Raw genomic sequence first — 17,642 nt, 5'->3', positions numbered from 1 at the left:
GGCTCTTCATCCTTATTTCAGATCCCTCCTCTTACCTTATTTTTTCACAGAGGGCTCCCCCACACACTGCTGTCAAGTTCAAAATGTTCAAAATTGTTCTTTTTAAGCAGACAGAACAGATATCTTGACTCAGATGTTTGTAATAAGGGCAGTATTTTGAGCTGAGTTCTTGCATGTGAACATTACATGTCAGTGTATGTGTGGGTTGGTGGGTCTGTCATCAGTCATTTCAGTGAATGAGCAATATCACAGCAGCTACAGGTCCTTTCTCATTTTGTAGGTGCCCTGTACTGATTTGACCAGTCTAAACTTTTGCTCATAATGTTTTCTGTGGAATGCTTTACTGAGGGTTTGAGCGTATGTAGTGCGTCTGTCAGATAACATCAGAGGTTCTGAGATAAACACCTTAGTAACGCTCTGTTTTCACCTTTGTGATTTCTTTATCATTTTCAGCTACTTTGACTCTGTTCAAAGGTCCCTTCACAGAGCAGTTTAGTACATCATGGGTTGACAAAGTTAGGATGTGACACAATGTCATGACATTCTACCTGACCGCTTTCAGTGAAGTGTCTCTTTTCACTATCAGAGTACCAGCACTTGAATCAAACTGAACTTGGCAACCCAAGATATTCATGCAGTTGTGCAGAACACTGTGAGATAGACTATGGTCCTGTTCAGCAGGATCAGAAGTACACATTTTCTTGTTAACAACGAATAAACAGAAAAAACCCTCGCTCTTCAATAAAGGCATAAGCAACATGGTGGACTTGTGAACATTCAAGTTCCATTCCCAGTAAGGGGTCATAATGTCATTCCGATCCATGTGAACTCAAGTCTTGGGACTCAAGTGACTTGGACCCCCCCCCCCGCCAAAATCCCACTTCTCCTGGCACTTACTATTGAATGTCTAAACTGTGTGGATGCATTGAATCTGAGCCTACTGAAGGCTCTAGGCTGCCTCTACTGCAGGCTCTCACCCGACGCACTAGTAATGCTCATTCTCTCTGTGTCTCCACGAACCCCACACACCACTGAGCTAGCCTGCTTTTTACTGTTTTTAACTCTGGGTGGGTTGCTCATATTATACTGTTCTTTTCATGCTTGCCTGCTGATTTATTAATAAAGTGGTGTCTTCAGGCCGTGTGCTTGGGTTTGTGTCTGTTTTTGTGTAGTGTCTTATTCCGTCTGGGAGAACGGTTCACAAAAGTTCTGTTTATGTTTGGGTTCAGTACATTGCTAATACTGACCACATCTTTTAAACATAAGAGTAACAGCATGTTAGACATAATTGGAACTAGCAACTGTTGATTTTCAGGGTTAATACTTTTTCACGCTACTGACCTGGGAACATGGAAAACGCTTTGATGTGAAGGGCACGGTTGTAATCTAATTACAGACTCAAGAGGAAAAGGAAATATCTTCTTTTTTTTCCCCCTCTGTTAGCAGGGTCCTATATCTTAAAACTCAAGCATAAGGTACAAAAGAATTTTTAATCGATGAATGTTAGTTTCATGAAACTTCAAATACCTCCTATATTTACATTTTGGGAACTCGTTCAATTAAATTATATTTAGTTCTAATCCTGGTAATTGCACAGTATTAAATAAGGATAAAATTTATTGTGATCAAATCTTGCATTTTTCTCTTAGTTTGTGTGTCATCATGACTTTGTTGCTCCACAATGCCATCATGTGGCTGAAGAGCACGATAGTTGAAGGGGCAAATGTGGGGTTGTGGATTGAAAAAAGTTAGACCATTACAACCTGATCTTTGGCAACAGACAGTGAAAGACCTGATCTACAGATTACACAAACACATCCATTGTTGATTTAATGGGCGATCCCATTAGGTAAGATCTTTCATCATTTTATCTAATTATCTAAACAGCTGTGTTAATTACACACAGTCCCACTGCTCTTTCACAAGTGATGACGTTGATGCTCTTATTACTCCACTGATGTATGGATTGGATGAGTAAAAACTCCTCACAGAAAAACAACTCTGCAGACTTGGTGGTGTACCCATGAAGAGCAAAGGTACACAAACTGACAGGCTTTTTTGTGGACCTAAATTCTAAAAGCGGACGTCGCCCAAAGTGTCCTTTTCACCTGTTCCACAAGATCTCTTCAAATGCTATGTGATGCAGAGAGGAAGATGCAGTTCAACATTCACCTTTTAACATTAAAATTTCTATTGCCATTCTTTGGTTCAACTATTACTGATTCTACTTCCCATTTATCTTTCATCCAGATTTGAATGGCACTTTTATGTTTGAATGTTTTATGCGTATTTTATTCATATCAATGTGTGTTTTTACTTTATTGCTATAATTATGTCTCCTTTTCAGTTTGTGGTTTTACTGGAAACTTTCACAAATTTTAAACCTTAGCTGCCATCATGGTATGAGAGATGCTGTACTAGTAAAGTTTCTTATTTCTTTGTATCCATCAATACTACAATGCCCAATGAACTGCATATCCCAGTTTCTTGTGGCTTTTGTGTATTGAGGTTGTTTACAAATACTGATCTCACTGCTCTTTGGTCCCTTACAGTACTAGAGTCAATGACAGAAGGACAAAGCTGATTTAGACTGATAACCTCGATACAGCTTGACTGTATGTAATGGTCTAAAAGCATGTTTTCTCTTGGATAACAAAACAGCTCATAGGCTTTGTGCAACTCTAAACCATTGGCAGTATTTTATGTAAGATACGGTCATCCTAGTCTAGTCCTAAATTCCCTCGTCACTAACAGAAGGCTGGCTTTTTGGACATTATTCAGCCTGGGGTCTGTATTTTTCTCATTAATTTATTATCACCTCAACTGTGCATAAATTCTCATTCTCAGAATGTCCTGTTAAACCAAAGCTTCAAATGTGTCAGAAAAGCAAATCGGGATAATTGCTGATGGTATTTTGCAGACAGACTGAACTAATAGGATTTCCTATGAATATATTAAATAATGACAATGTATTTGACACCTAAGCATTGTAAATTGTTATAATTGTTCTATTACAAAACACTTGACACAAGCAGTTAAAAAAATTGTAGTTCCAAAAAGTGTGCTTTCACCCACAATTGTTATTTTCATTTTACAGTCATCAACAAGACTAATGTACACTTCTCTACACCTGCATATCATTTCCCAAAGCTTGTAAAAGCGGATAAAATGTTCCAATGCGTATTGTACAAGGTTTTGTTTGGTTGTGGGCATTATACATACCAGCATGACAAACTGAGAGAGATCCAGTATAACAAAAGCCTTGAGAGTGACAGGCAAGAATCAAAAGTCAGCAAGAACCCAAATATCTGCCAAATTTTAAAATGAACAGAAAACAGATCACAAGGGATGCATCTGAGGACCTCACTAACTACCACAAGTACAAAGGGCATGGACGTCATAGTGATTTCAGCAAACATGTACATAAGTTATTAAATAATAAAGATTTTTTTTTTTTGTTCTCTTAAAAGCAAAACAATCAAAGCCTTTACAGAAATCAAATCCACCATGCACAATATCCTTACAGAAAAAAAAAAAAAGACAAAAAAAAAAACCAAACAAACAAAAAGCCCCCCAGACAGATCAGACCAGAGAATCTGTACGTCAGTTAGTGTGTAAAGTGTGTATATGCGTTTATGCGAGAGAGAGAGCAATGTTCAGTAAAAGGCCTTGGAGTTAGAAGCCCACTGGTATCAATCTGCCAGAGAGAAGAGTGAGAGCAGACACTGTGGCCGTTCACTGGTACCTCTGAGCTGGCCCTCAGACAGATCCCCTGAATGCACCACTGACACACGGTTAAAGCGCATGACTCCACACAGCCAGAGAGCACACAGTGAGTGACTAATCTGAGAATGGTGGTCTTCATGGAAGAAAAGAAGACAAGGGGATAGAGAGGGGAAAAAAAAAAAAAAAAAGCGCAGAGAGGCGAAAGTCCTTGGTGTGGTCAGGCAGGGGGAGATGAGGGGAGGGGGTTGGAGCTGAGGTGGGTTTAACCAGATGCGCAGCAGCCCCCCGCGGCTGTGGCGGCTTGGGGTTCGTCATCCACTATTTGGACTCCCCTCCGTGACGTTGCTGTTTGGCTGGCGCCGTTACCCTTTGCCCGCTCTTCTGCCTGGGCTGTCTCCATCATTCCTACCAATCCAACAACAGAGAAAGGAGAGAGAGAGAGAGAGAGAGAGGGGAGAGAGAAAGAAAGAGTTTAAGCGAAAGATATCTGAAGACTGATTGATTTAACTCTTGATGTCTTCGGATACATAAAAGATCAACAGACAAAAGGGGAAGGGACATATAATTTGGAGTACTAACTTACTTTTACACAAGTCAAGGAACAGCTCTTCGATTCCTTTGTTTAATTTGGCTGATGTGTGGTAGTGTTTAGCTCCCACAGACTCTGCATACCTACAGAAGGAAAGAGGGTGAGAGCACATTATGATGTACACTCTCTCATTAATACACCCAGTCATTCCAGAGTCGCTCTCGGCCTCTCTCAGCCATCCACACAGTGCAATAAAGCCCAGCTTCAGAAGGACGTTAGCATCCTTCATTTACAAATCTCGGAGGTACATGAAGCAACAATCATCGACACAGAATAACACATACCCCTCTGCTTCTTCAACTGATACATGTCTCTCCTTCTCCAGGTCTATTTTATTACCTGAAGAAAGAAAAAAAACAAATTCATCATTTTAGTGGCAATTTGTTACATTATCCCTTACAATAAGGCACTAATTGAAGGCGGTAGCAAGAACAGCAATTATGTATTCATTCAAATTCAACTCATCCGCAAAAACACATGATTATCGCATGCATGGTTGTTTACTGAGTCAAATAAATATCTAGCAAAACTCCATGCAGACCAATTGCCAAAGCAAGCTTCACTATAAATTATGACTGCCAGGTCTTCGTCTCAAGGTCATAGCTGAGGCTGGGGGCATTGGGCTGCTGTAACCCAAATTCATCATAGGACATGAGAAAAACACATAAATATGACACTGACATCTCCAGCTGGTCATTTTTCTTGTGGTACATATGCTGAACTGTTCTCTCTCACTGGTGAATGATTGGATAGAATATGTGCCTTGTTTCAAATAAAACAAACCACATTCATTTGAACATCACAGAGCAGATGCTTTGAGTTTAGAGGCTGATTTTCTACCACTATGAGAAAGCTCCTTTGCTGCTATGCTGCATATTAGCATGCTACTTTTCTATGGTTGGATTATGACGAAGGAGTGGCGAGATATTTTTTTTTTGTTTTTTCTGAACAGACGCTCTGGCTGTGACAACCCCATGTGACACACCCTCAGAGCTGATTAGATGCCCCTCAGTGCTACAGGCCTTGGAGACAACGTCAGCAGTTGCATGACGGATCTGATCAGAGAATCTCATCAAAGACACGATAACCAGCAATTAGTGTAACCACTTCCTCCAAACCTGTTTTCATGTGAAAACAGAGAGGTGCTTTATTTAGTAAAACACTGACTCACCTACTATACATAAACATATTTCATTCCCCAACATTTTTCGTAACTCTTTGACCCAATTTTTCACCTGTGAAAAACAAGAAGTGGTTATCAACAACTTCAAACATTTTACTTAACACTTAAACATCACATACAACATCACTCATAGAACTCAGATGAGTAAGTGCAATCAGATTCCTCCATTAAAAACAAACAACACTAAGTGTATAGTGAAGAGAGCCAACCTTCTGGAAGGAGTCCTCGTCTGTGATGTCATAAACTAATATGGCTCCATTGGAGTCTCTGTAATAGATTGGTCCCAGTGCATGGAACCGCTCCTGGCCAGCCGTGTCCTGTGATTGGACAGAGACAGAGGCCAGCATCAGTGTGAAGAAAAAGCCTTAGGGAAATGGGTGTTTCACATGGACAGAGGTTTAGATGCATTAAATCAGCCTAGTCCTTGACGGACCATAATCTTTGCCATTTTACATACAAAATACTACCACATTTAAAAGCATAACAAACAGATTTACTTTGGCATAACACAGAAAACAAAATTTCTATTATGTTTCCTGTTTCCTGAACCATGACCAGGGAGCCTAGGAGAGTTTTTGCGGCATGAAGCATGTGTCTGTGGGGATGAGAAAGAAACAACCAAAAGACAGTTCTCCTCTCTTGACTCATCAGTGGGTGTGAGTGTTGTCGCCGTTTTACAATAGGCAATGTGAGAAGAGGGTTTTGTTGGCTGCGTCAGCTAGTAGACAAATGAGTTTCTTTATCTTTACAGGCAAAAATTACGATTAAAAAGCTCAGGCTTAGAAGAAGGGAAGACAAAAATAGAACGGAACTGAACACATGCGGAACGTCATCCTAGAACAACTGTGATGAGCGGAGTGCTATTTCGTCAGGTAAGAGGTAAAAGAGTTAGAGTTTAGGCCATATGCTATACCCACTTATATCGCTACATGTCACAGATACCCCTGATAGAAAAAGCTTTATTTTTACAAGTTGTTTCTTGATCTCTACTGCTGTTCAGTTTACCTTCACCATTGTTGTCAGTGTCTGAATGAGACCCATCAGTGAAAGCTCCATTAATATTTCAGCAGTAAAGAAGAAGGGTAAAATTAAAGTATTCAAAAAGCCTCACCCAGATTGCAAGATTCACCCTCTTTCCTGCAATGTTCAGTTTCTTTGTGAGAAAGGATGCCTAAGGGAGATGAGAAATAAAACAATAAGGCATACAGACATGTAGATGTTAACGGTAATATTAACACACAAATGTCACATCAAGTCTTCTAAGAATCACATCAAATGTGGAAAGAGGTTGTCAGATTTGGCCCAGAAGTGCACAGGTCTAACAAGAATATATGTGTGTGCATCTGACAGCTTCACACAGCAACTCATAAATTCTGATAATGGCCTTTTCTTTAGCATCATCTTCCTGAAGACATGAAAAGTTGGTCATTTCCAACAGAGCATCAACTTGTCATAAGGCTGGAAAGTGATTGACATCAAGATCACATTTTTTAGTTTAGTCTGTAAGGGGATAAAGTATTAAGTTATTTATTACCTAGTTTGAGATTCTGTCATCAAAGACATTACTGTCATTTTCCCATGATTATCACACAGCAATTTCCAAATGCTGGGCACTGTTTTACATACGGTGTGCCCGTGTGCATACGGGAAACAGTTGTGCTCTGTTACCTGATTTACATATGTATTGCTATGTAAGATCATTTGGCCAGTGGAAAGTCTGGTGTTCTTTGAGGTGAATTCACTCGGACAGAAAGAGGACAGGGTCTTTGATCAGGGGGAAATTATGAACATGCGTTACTGAAGACGGACTAAAATTTACAGTAATAATTTTAAAAAATGCTGACAATTTGGTTGGGAAAACAGAGCGAATCGTTCAGTGAGAACATACAAACAGCATAAGCTCAGGTCATTCCAGTCAGGGCTGATTTATGAACTTGCACTGTGTGCTACATCACTGCCCAGGCACATGATGAAAATCACATGTGCTCCTCAGTCAGGGGGCAGACATTCCAGCACCCGCAGCTTCAACAGGAACCACACAAACAACTCCATCGTTTCGTCTGCAGAGCCAGGATTAGACTATGAGCCTGAGACAATGAAGTATCCACTCGCAGTCTTTGTTGGGACCCAAGTACAACCGTTAGTTAGTGTGCTGTCTGACATATGCCGACAGTTGTTTATTGAGATTAATAATCAATTTTTTGAACCCCTTGGAAACATACACGGGTTGGAATTTGAAAACCTCACCATATGTAAAAACTCTGACTCATATAAATACAAGTCACAAAAAGTCATATAATAAATTAAGCGAAAGAATAATTAAATTACCGATGACCAAAAGTAAATGACTAATTCAGCAACATATCTGTGTCTGTAATTACAATAGTGATGTCTGATAAATCGTAATACAATGCTAACATCCCACATATTTGATCCCTTGATTACATCTGTTCTTTATCATACTGCTAGGAGAACAGGACAATGCCAAAAGATGGATGACAATGAAAAGGTCTTTGTCAAAGTGAAAGAAAGACAGACTTTGTGACGGATTAAAGAGGGGGGGAAACTCCAATTCTGTGTGGAGGAGTATGTTATCATACCATAATCAACTTTTTCACCCCAGAGTGTCATTGACAGTCTACTTACATTCTGTTTCCTCTTACCATTCAGGCTGCTAAGCAAATGGCCTGGCAGCAAACCTTAGACCCTACAGATGAATGCAGAGCACAATGCTGGCATACTTGGAATTAGCACACATTGGTCGGGGGAGGGAGGGGCAAAGAGAACTCCTGACGGATAGAGCAGGAGCTGAAGTAAGACCTTTCCTCTGGAAGATCTTTCTTTCAGATAAAGCATTAATTCTCTGAAAGTGAGGCAGCAACGGGCTGTGGAGGTCTTGGAAATGTTTCATCTCTCCTGCTGTGCCGGCTAGAATTTACATTTGGCCACATTCATGAGCCACTGGCAGAAGGCCAACAAACTCTTTGTGCATTTTTCGGCTCAACACAGACAGAGTGCACAGGGTCAGTTTAGGTGAGGGCCAAGACCATGCTCCAATTGGATTTAAACTGTTTAGGCTGCATGAAAACATTGAGGTTGGATTCATAGACACTGCCATAAATTCTGACTGATTTAGAGTCAAACACCCTTTCTTTCCTCCTCCCTGATGACATCAAAAAAGAACTGCACTGCGAAGTTCATTATTTTTGTTCCTGCTTAAAAAACTTTGATTGGCTAAAATGGCAGCATTAGACATAGAATATTACAATTTAATTTTGTATCACTTGCAGTAAAGATTCTTTAAATAGAGGACAGAACAAAAAGAGTGTGAGAACTCCATTAACTCTCATTTCAGGAAAACTCCCATCAGGGACACCCAGCACTGTTAATTACATTCACTCAAATCTCTTATCCACTGCAGGGCTCAAATACTCCCTCCCCTGACAGAACCTACTGCAGGACTCAAACACTCCCTCCCCTGACATAATCCTTCCTCACCCAGAGTCATCTTCACAGACAATACAACTATCACTCAAATACTACCTTTTAAGTTCTGGTAAAGAAGGCCGATAACATAAAAGAGACATGAAACTCAAACATGGATTAAACCCAGGGCTCTGGAGTCAAGAGTCGTGGAGACGGAGGCAAAATTGGGTTACTGGAGTCGGAGTCAGAGGTTTAATCTATCACCATAAATTGAGGAGTTGGAGTCAGAGTTGGAGTCGGAGTCGAAGATTTTCTGTACCGACTCCACAGCCCAGATTAAACCTACTCCTAGACCTAAAAGAGGACTACAGAACTGCGGGTTTCACCCCAGCTGGAACACCCCTAATCAACATTATGCAAAGTTTTGTTACAAGTACATCATATTAACACATTTCGCAGTGAATAAGACAAATATGATTATTTTATAGCAAACTGGCTCTGGCTCATACTTTCACGGATCCATTAATCTTAATCCACCAGTTGGTTTGTTCCTTACTCATCAGGTAAACTGCTGTGGCTGCATCCATCACACATGAAAGCTGACAGGTAGGAGACAGGGCAAGAGCAAAAACACTGCTGACAACACTCCAATGAGGCACAAGTACATGAGCCATTACATTCCATGTCAAATATTGTTGACTGGAGTGTTGGCAGTCTTGCTTATGCAGGGATGACTGATATTGCCTGGATGTTTTCTAATCACATTTGTACACAACAGGATGAGGACTACTCATGCAACTGATTTCAAGATTAACAAGTGATCAGTGATTACTTCATCTAGCTCTAGATATATCCAGTCCATAATGTCTCCACATTTTAAATTGGCAATCAGACTTGTGGGCTGCTAGAGAAGTGCAAAGATCTGACTGTAGGAGAGCAGGAGTACAGGCCAGCATCTCTCTCTGGGGAGGCACTGGAGTCTGTGAGGTGGTGGTGTTTTATGATAAGAGATTTTCTTTTCTGGAGGGCTTTAGAAGACTCAGTGGCACCGATCAATATCAGACTGCAGAGCTACGGCTGGACTACGGGCGAGCTGACCTGTATACACATTTCAATTTGCATAATTAATTCATGTAAAAGTGTAAGTTTTACGATGTTGCACTGTGCGCGCAAACATTGGTCACTGCAGCTTTAGCTAAAAACATGTGAATGATGTTTAAAAAAAAAACAAACATTCTAGGCAGAACATTCTAGGTAGGAATTAACTCTGGCTTACTGTGAACATATACAATGGTGCACTACAGAGCAAACCACTGTAGATGAATTGTAAAACCCGTGGCTATTTCAGTATGGGGCTTCCTGGACGCAACAATAGGTTTTTTGTGTTTTGGATTGATGCATTTTCCCCTCTTTGAACATTCCAGAAATGCTGCAGAGTGTACTCACTGTCATTGAAGAATGAACTGCCCAATTCAAAAACAATAGCTTGAACGAGATACCCAATATTCGTGTATTGATTAAAAAAAACAATGACAACAACAACAAAAAAGCATTAGCAGTTATGTTTATGTGTGTTACCAGCATCGTTAACCACAGACCTGGGAGGTGCCTTACTCAGACAGGCAAGAGGTAGTCAGGATTATTCTCATTTAAATTCTTTGGATCTAATGAAGCGGATGCCACTGCCGTCTATGAAAACATTGCTCCACTAAGATGAACCTGAACTCAGCTGACACTTCTTCATTGTAATGATTGAGACTGAAAAGATTTCCTTCCTGGGGGGGGGGGGGGGGGGGGGGGTGTCAGGTTACAGCCCAAGCAGGGCTTACACTGAAATGAAGAAAACGAAACTGAACTGTGGAGAAGAGGAGTGGCGTTCTTCCCTCCTCCACTAATGTTACAGCGACCGACTATCACCAGATTGTTTCCAAAAACAAAACTAAAAATTGCAGAAGCCTGACTCCAAAAGCCTGAGGAAGGCAGTTGTAAAGCAAGCTCTGCCATCTCTTCATATTAAACTCTTTCCCAAGTAGATTTAGGTAAACACTAAAAGATACTGTGATACAAGGAAACTTTTGCTTTCTTTGCTCTGTACTGACGAGAAAATTTAAGTGATTAAGTGACACTGTTACTCAGCCTTACTGACTGCATAACAATGTTGTGCCTAAGGTTTCAATTCAGATATAATCCTCTGAGAATGCAAGATATGAGGAGAAAAGTTTTGGGCAGAACCTGTGCACCTAAAAGGCAATTAGTAAATCCTTGCCTTTATTAAGCATGTGAGAGCAGTGTGAGAGAAACACATCAGTTCTATATATATACATACGTGAGAAACAGGTGTACACTTCTAAGCTGATCAGTGTGAAAATATGGGAGGAACCCAAAAGCAGCAGAGCTTCTAAATTACCATTTCTCCTCATGAGTATTTAAAAAGACAGACAGTTAATCTGAAATCAATAACACAGTGTATACCTCCAGGCTCATTTAAACTTGCTTGTACATGATGTGTGTCAGCTCCACAGCAAGCACTGTGGTAAACATTCTTGACAGTGTCAAAAAATTTTAACAAATCAATAACAAATCTGAATGTCTATTCAATGCATTCAGCTAGGCAGTTCACTGAAGGTGTACTAGGGTTTCAGACAAGAACTTCGCAATCATTAGACAGTGCACCCAAAAGTAATTAATAACAGGCGATGAAGGAAAACTAGAGTAAATTGGGAAGGAAGCATGGGCCGAGTTCTCATGAGAGCATAACTAATAGTAGCCTACAAAGCTATGAAGGCCCACACTGGATATTCCTAAACGTCCAAAAATGAGCTTGCTAAAGCACATCAGAGCAGCAAGATTTCCCAACACCACGGAAAAGGGTCAAGATTAACATCCCATCACTGCATAGTATTTATGTACTGTGATTCAAAGTAGTGTTCAATCTCAGCAGCCCCACCCAAAACTGGAAATAACTGATTTTACTTTGGCAGGATTAAAGCAGTCTGCTGATTATATACATATTGAGATGCTCACAGGTCACTTTTTGCACATCTGAGTGAAGTCTCAAGTCTTTGAGCTAGAATCCAAGTTAAGTCTCAAGTCTTTGGTCACAAGTCCAAGCCAAGTCTCAAGTCTCTTATGGTTGTAATGAGCGTTCTATCGTCTGCCGCATGCCGTCCGGTCTAATTAGAACACTGCATTGCTATATCTAAGGAATTCAAAGCATGTACTGCATTATCATCACTCCTTTATCTATTAGCTTACAGTATCAGCACTGATTAGTTGTTTGGTATAAAATCACTTTAAACAGGCTATTGCAATGCAATATGAAAAAAAAACCCCACAACAAAAGCTTTCCTTTAAAAAGTTAATAACTGTATTTTGCAACATTCACTCACCTTTTCAAAATATTCAGCGAACGCCAATCTAACTTAATCTCTCTTAGCTACAAAGCTAGCAACAAGTTAGTGTTAGATTGCTGATGCTGAGCTAACACGTTTGCTAACCGTCTATAGGCGCTAACGTAAACTTGTCTTTCACATTACAAAGTGACGGACTGACTTATCCGGGTGCGTTTTGAAGTGCCTGATAACATTTGATGTGGTCGATCCAGCATCCTTCATTTTGATACCGCACACCTTGCATTTAGCGATTCTCTTGTTTGAGCCTTGTGTGAAGGTATTATAGCCAAAGTGTATCACAAACAGCACAGAAGCTGCAGGTGTGCTCGCCATGGTTATGGTGTTGCTGCAGTTTACAGTCATCTGTGGCGGCGCGCATGCGTAACGTTACGCATGATGATAAGAGAGGGAATGACATCCAGCTCATCTGACATTTCCGTACTGTTCCTGCGCCAGAAAATAAAATATTAAATAAAGAATGTTCATGAGTCCGTCTCGAGTCTCAAGTCTTTTGAGGAATATTCTCAAGTCAAGTCGCAAGTCACTGTGTGTGCGACTTAAGAGCGACTCGAGACCAAATCCCAAACTCGAGCCCCCATCTCTGTGTACATAATTACCCGTGGTTATGTCAGTCAACTTTTTTTTTTAAAACCAATCTTATCTTGGATCCATGAGTCTTTATTAAAAATGGACACAAACATCTAAAAGTCCTTGACTAAGAGCAGCTTGTGGTAGTGACAAAAATGTCTTAATTTTAAGTACATATCTTTACCCTGTCTTCCTCCACTGTTACGGTGGTCAACAGGAGTCCATGACGATGACTATGGGAGACGTCACATCCTAGGGCTGAGACAGTACAGCACCTGAGAACACTCTGAGTGTGTAAGTGGCAAGAATATGACCTCTGAGTAAATGCCGTGTCACGACTTGTGTGATCCGGTGGTCATTCAACCACTGCTCACTCTGCCCCGTTCTGGTTGACATTTAAGGCTGGTAAGATTGTAAACCCAATTTAGCTCGGTATAGACAAGTTTATGTAGTGAAAGGTGAGGAAAAGCTGCAAAGATCGGCCATGTAAAATGAATTAGAAAATATTATAAGAGGACAACTTCAAACACTGATGAAATACCCAGGAAGCTATCCTGACACTTCAGGGCCAATGCTGTGCATGTTAGCTATCTGGCTAGCTCAAATCAAAAGTGAGTGTTGCTGTCTGAACAGGTTGAAGCGGAAGACCTGTTTTAGGCTGACGGTGAGAGCAACGAATTAAGCCCAGAAAGCTAAATCGCCAAATCTGAAATGATCTTATTTGTTCTGTGAAGTGATTGGCATTGGCATTTTGATGGCGTTGTTAGTAGCGCGCTAACTAGCTAGCTACATACATACAAACAACACTTTAACCCTTGTCCTTCCGGAAATGGCAACCATACAACAAGTCATATATACATACCTGAAGAGTGGTTATGTGTTTGTCGTTGAATTTGTTCTCACAATATCGCAACACCAATGACGTCTTGCCAACACACCCCTCTCCTAACAAAACCACCTTGAAAGAGTATGTTTTATTACTGCCTCCCGTTCCGCCAGCCGCCATGGTGAAGAAGTCTTTCTTCAGTGTGGTAGGAAAGTAACCGAGAATGAATGTCTCCAACGAATCACATTAGATACATATGACGATATAGGAAGAGGAGGAAAATCGGGGCCGTTATACCCAGTTCAGCACAACAGAGGGACCGTCTACCCAACTAGACCAAATTAATATCCCCCACCCTCGTCTCCTCTCCTCTCTCACCCTGTCTAATGGCGTCTTCTTCCTCTACGTCATGCTCCAGAAATCATATGATGAGAGGGCCGGTCTCTACCAAAGGTGCTAGGTTGAGTCAGTTAGCGGGGTTGAGTCAATCGCCAAAGTTACAATTAAGCATTTTCCGCGGTCGGTAAAACATGGCGATTATATGAACAGAGTAAAACTTACTGACATTCCATTTTAACACACAGTTCCCTCTTATTCATCGTGATTTTTTAAACCGGTTAGCCCAGTGGTACAGCGTATTGTTTTCCCTTTCCCTGGAGGGATATAAGAGTTTCAGTGTAATACTTTGCTTTCCCATGGTAAAATCGACAAGAGACCAGTGCTCATTCTGTGCTGAATAAATAACTGTTTTCACTCTCCGTTAAGCCATATGGAAGTTGTTTTATTTATGACTGCAGTATGCCTCTTTGAAACAGGACAACCAGATTTTACATTCAGTGGCGTTTTGATTTCAACATTAATTCCGGTGTTTTAGTCAGCTCACAACCAACCATTTTATCCTGATTTAATTTCTGACATACAGTTAACAAAACAAAAGACTTTGAAACATGCCCATCAACCCACCTTTAAAAGCACTTATCTCTTCAAGAAGCATGCACAGAGAAAAAAATGGGCTCAGAAACCAATTGGTTTATCAATGAAACCAAAAGGATGACCTGGGATCTTTTAACTGTACCCTCTGATTGTACCATGTAGTGATACAGATAAAGTTAGGACACGCTTGTCCAGTTGTCTGGATTGCCAAAAAAACAACGGCTAGGACAGACAGTATTCGATGTGCATTTTGAATACTGGTGTGCATGAGATAATATTTTTCAACACAGCTGACCATGTGCAACAGATATCTATACACATACCACCTCTAAAGTGCAAAGAATATATTACATTAGGCTGAGAAAAAATTAAAATCCCTAAATGAAAAAAGGACGTTGAGTTAAAGGTACCAGCAGCATTAAAGATGCAAAGTAAAGCAGCAAAATTCACAACAAAGTATAAGCACATCAGAATGTCAGCAGAACAGCAGGCATCATCAACAAAACTGTAATCACACCTACAGAAAAAAATGGCACGTGCTTGGTGTTATCAACTACTGCTGCTGGGAGAGAAATGCAAGTCTGTAAAACCCCAGACTCTGACTCCTCTATCTGTGGCAGCATTTCTTTTCTCAGGTGATATCTTACAGTTATGCTGAGAGGATTGTCTTATTCAAGGTGCAATCTGTGATAAACAGTAGTAAGCAGATAAAGACCTATATACTCCATTTCCAATAAATAAAGAACTCAGTCATGAGGAGAATTTTCCTTGTCTTCCTTTAAGTATCTACTTGTACATGGTGATTCTTGTCTGAAACAGAAAGAGAACATATATGAATTCTGTGCTATTAAAATCACCAAAGAGGTATGTGATAATGCCATTTTAGACTTTCAGAATCGCTGACTGTTGAATGGAAACTCACATTCTTTTCCCTATAATATAAATGGGAAAAGGGGCTCTGTTGTATTTGGACTATGTCAGCTGCTTTATAGTCATTGGGTTAACTGCTTGGTCCATGTACAAGGAAAATGACAAAAATATATAGTAAAACATTATAACTGTCACAGTATAGGTATTAGCAATTTTAGAAACTTTCTAATGAGAACCTGTGTCTAACAGCTGTTCACAACTCTAAGTTACAAGCCACTAATATAACACATAACATGCAACATAGTTCCTTTCTGTTTAATACATACACGTTTTTGGGAGCTTTCTTCATAAGGAGGCGGGAGCATGGTGACATTATGCTATCAGTTGGACTTCTTATGTAGCTCCTATACACATAACATGACAGGGCAATTTTAAAATTATACATTTCTATTCAGTTAAGGTATTCAACATGCACAAGATTTGCAAAGTCATGTGTTACAACCTACTGTTTACAACTCATGGAGTAGCCCAGAGACGTGAGGCAAGATACATTTACTACACACCGATGCAAACCGAGACAATGCGCTCGTGCTTTGCTGAACATCTCAACATACATCATTCAGTATGACTCCTTAATGATTACTTTTGAATCTAAGTTACATACTTTTCCTGGATCTTTTTTCTCTTTACCAGGCTTGGCGTTGGTGGCTGGAGTTGCATGGTAGGCTGCATCTTAGAACTCATGTTATCCCCTGCAATGATTATTCCTTGGTTTACTGTACATTAAATTAGTTTGGGCTAGTAAAATTAATAGTAAATTTGTGAGAGTAAAATTATATAGTGATGACACATTACGACTGGACATTGGCTAACGTATTTACTAACACACAGAAGACAGGCTACCAGTTTTGGCAAATTATCACATTACTTAGCTGGTGTACAAGATACAAGAACACAAAATCGTTTTACAGGTGACACATACTGATATATACACCACTGGCGTTTAAATGTTAATATAGATATCAGCTGACATCTACCGTAACTTGCTTATATGAGCAACGTCCTGATAGAATATCTTCCATGCAAAGAGACGGACACTTATTTCGAAAAGGTCTTAAATCACTATGATATATGTATATATAAGTATATATAAACAGATTAAATGAAATACTGAATCCATACCTTAATCACTGTCTGCTGAACTGCTTAGAAAACCTAACGACTGACCACTTACAGTAATGACTGACTCCTTATGAAACAGACGGTATTTGAAGGTGGCGCTGCATGACGTTTTTTAAAAAAGAGCCTGCGATTGGTTGTTATTAAAGCGCCAGCAAAACAAACCATTCTTGATGGAGCACATTTTTGGGAGTTTACAACAAATAGCCAAGTTGTATTTTTCAGTGTCTGTTAATGGGCAAACATTGTCTGAGTGTTGAAAATAAACCTGGGCGTTGACATTTGAAATATTCCAAGTGAATTGCATGGACATGTTACTTAAAAAATGTCAACCTATCCAAGTCGTCTTTTGAATGTAGTCTTATTAGCAAATTATTAACAATAACGTCATTCTGATCTATGCTTTTTCTCTGATTCTATTTTTATATTGTAATTTTAATATGATATGATAAAATACTGATGTACAGAAAAAAAGTGTTGTGTATATACATGGGTACTTGAATTGTGCAAAATTATTTGATATTCATTCTGCGAATAGGATAATCAGATAATAAGTGAGTAAACTGGAAATATCGACTAATTTTCAACATTCTTCTGTAAACAGTGTCGACCTGTTTGCCATATCTACATACATATCTATATCTATAACAAATAGCCAAGTTGTATTTTTCAGTGTCTGTTAATGGGCAAACATTGTCTGAATGTTGAAAGTAAACCTGGGCGTTGACATTTGAAATATTCCAAGTGAATTGCATGGACATGTTACTTAGAAAATGTCAACCTATCCAAGTCGTCTTTTGAATGTAGTCTTATGAGCAAATTATTAGCAATAACGTCATTCTAATCTATGCTGCTTCGCTGTTTTCTATTTTTATATTGTAATTTTAATATGATATGATAAAATACTGATAAACTGAAAAAAAAGTGTTG

General features: G+C 39.7%; 1 protein-coding gene across 1 annotated transcript; it reads right to left on the bottom strand.

Annotated features, from left to right (window-relative positions):
- Positions 1–2,885: 2,885 nt before the first annotated feature.
- On the bottom strand, positions 2,886–14,096 carry rab21 (RAB21, member RAS oncogene family). The gene is made up of 7 exons (XM_030780824.1): positions 13,767–14,096; positions 6,610–6,669; positions 5,708–5,815; positions 5,487–5,550; positions 4,600–4,654; positions 4,310–4,398; positions 2,886–4,131 (listed from the first exon to the last, which is right to left on the bottom strand). The coding sequence occupies exons 1-7, from the start codon at positions 13,908–13,910 to the stop codon at positions 3,989–3,991; spliced, it is 663 nt and encodes a 220-aa protein (XP_030636684.1). The 5' UTR covers positions 13,911–14,096; the 3' UTR covers positions 2,886–3,988.
- Positions 14,097–17,642: the final 3,546 nt, after the last annotated feature.

Source organism: Chanos chanos, chromosome 1, assembly GCF_902362185.1.
Source record: "Chanos chanos chromosome 1, fChaCha1.1, whole genome shotgun sequence".
NCBI lineage: Eukaryota > Metazoa > Chordata > Actinopteri > Gonorynchiformes > Chanidae > Chanos > Chanos chanos.
This window is presented reverse-complemented; position numbering and strand designations above follow the sequence as displayed.

Bases quoted from the DNA above. Each gene is read 5' to 3' on its own strand.
- rab21 (XM_030780824.1), bottom strand. From the start codon at position 13,910: ATGGCGGCTGGCGGAACGGGAGGCAGTAATAAAACATACTCTTTCAAG. The intron at 5,816-6,609 runs GTGAGGCTTTTT...GTCCAATCACAG, and splicing joins GGGTGAATCTTGCAATCTGG to GACACGGCTGGCCAGGAGCG. The intron at 4,655-5,486 runs GTGAGTCAGTGT...TTCTTTCTTCAG, and splicing joins AATATGTTTATGTATAGTAG to GTAATAAAATAGACCTGGAG.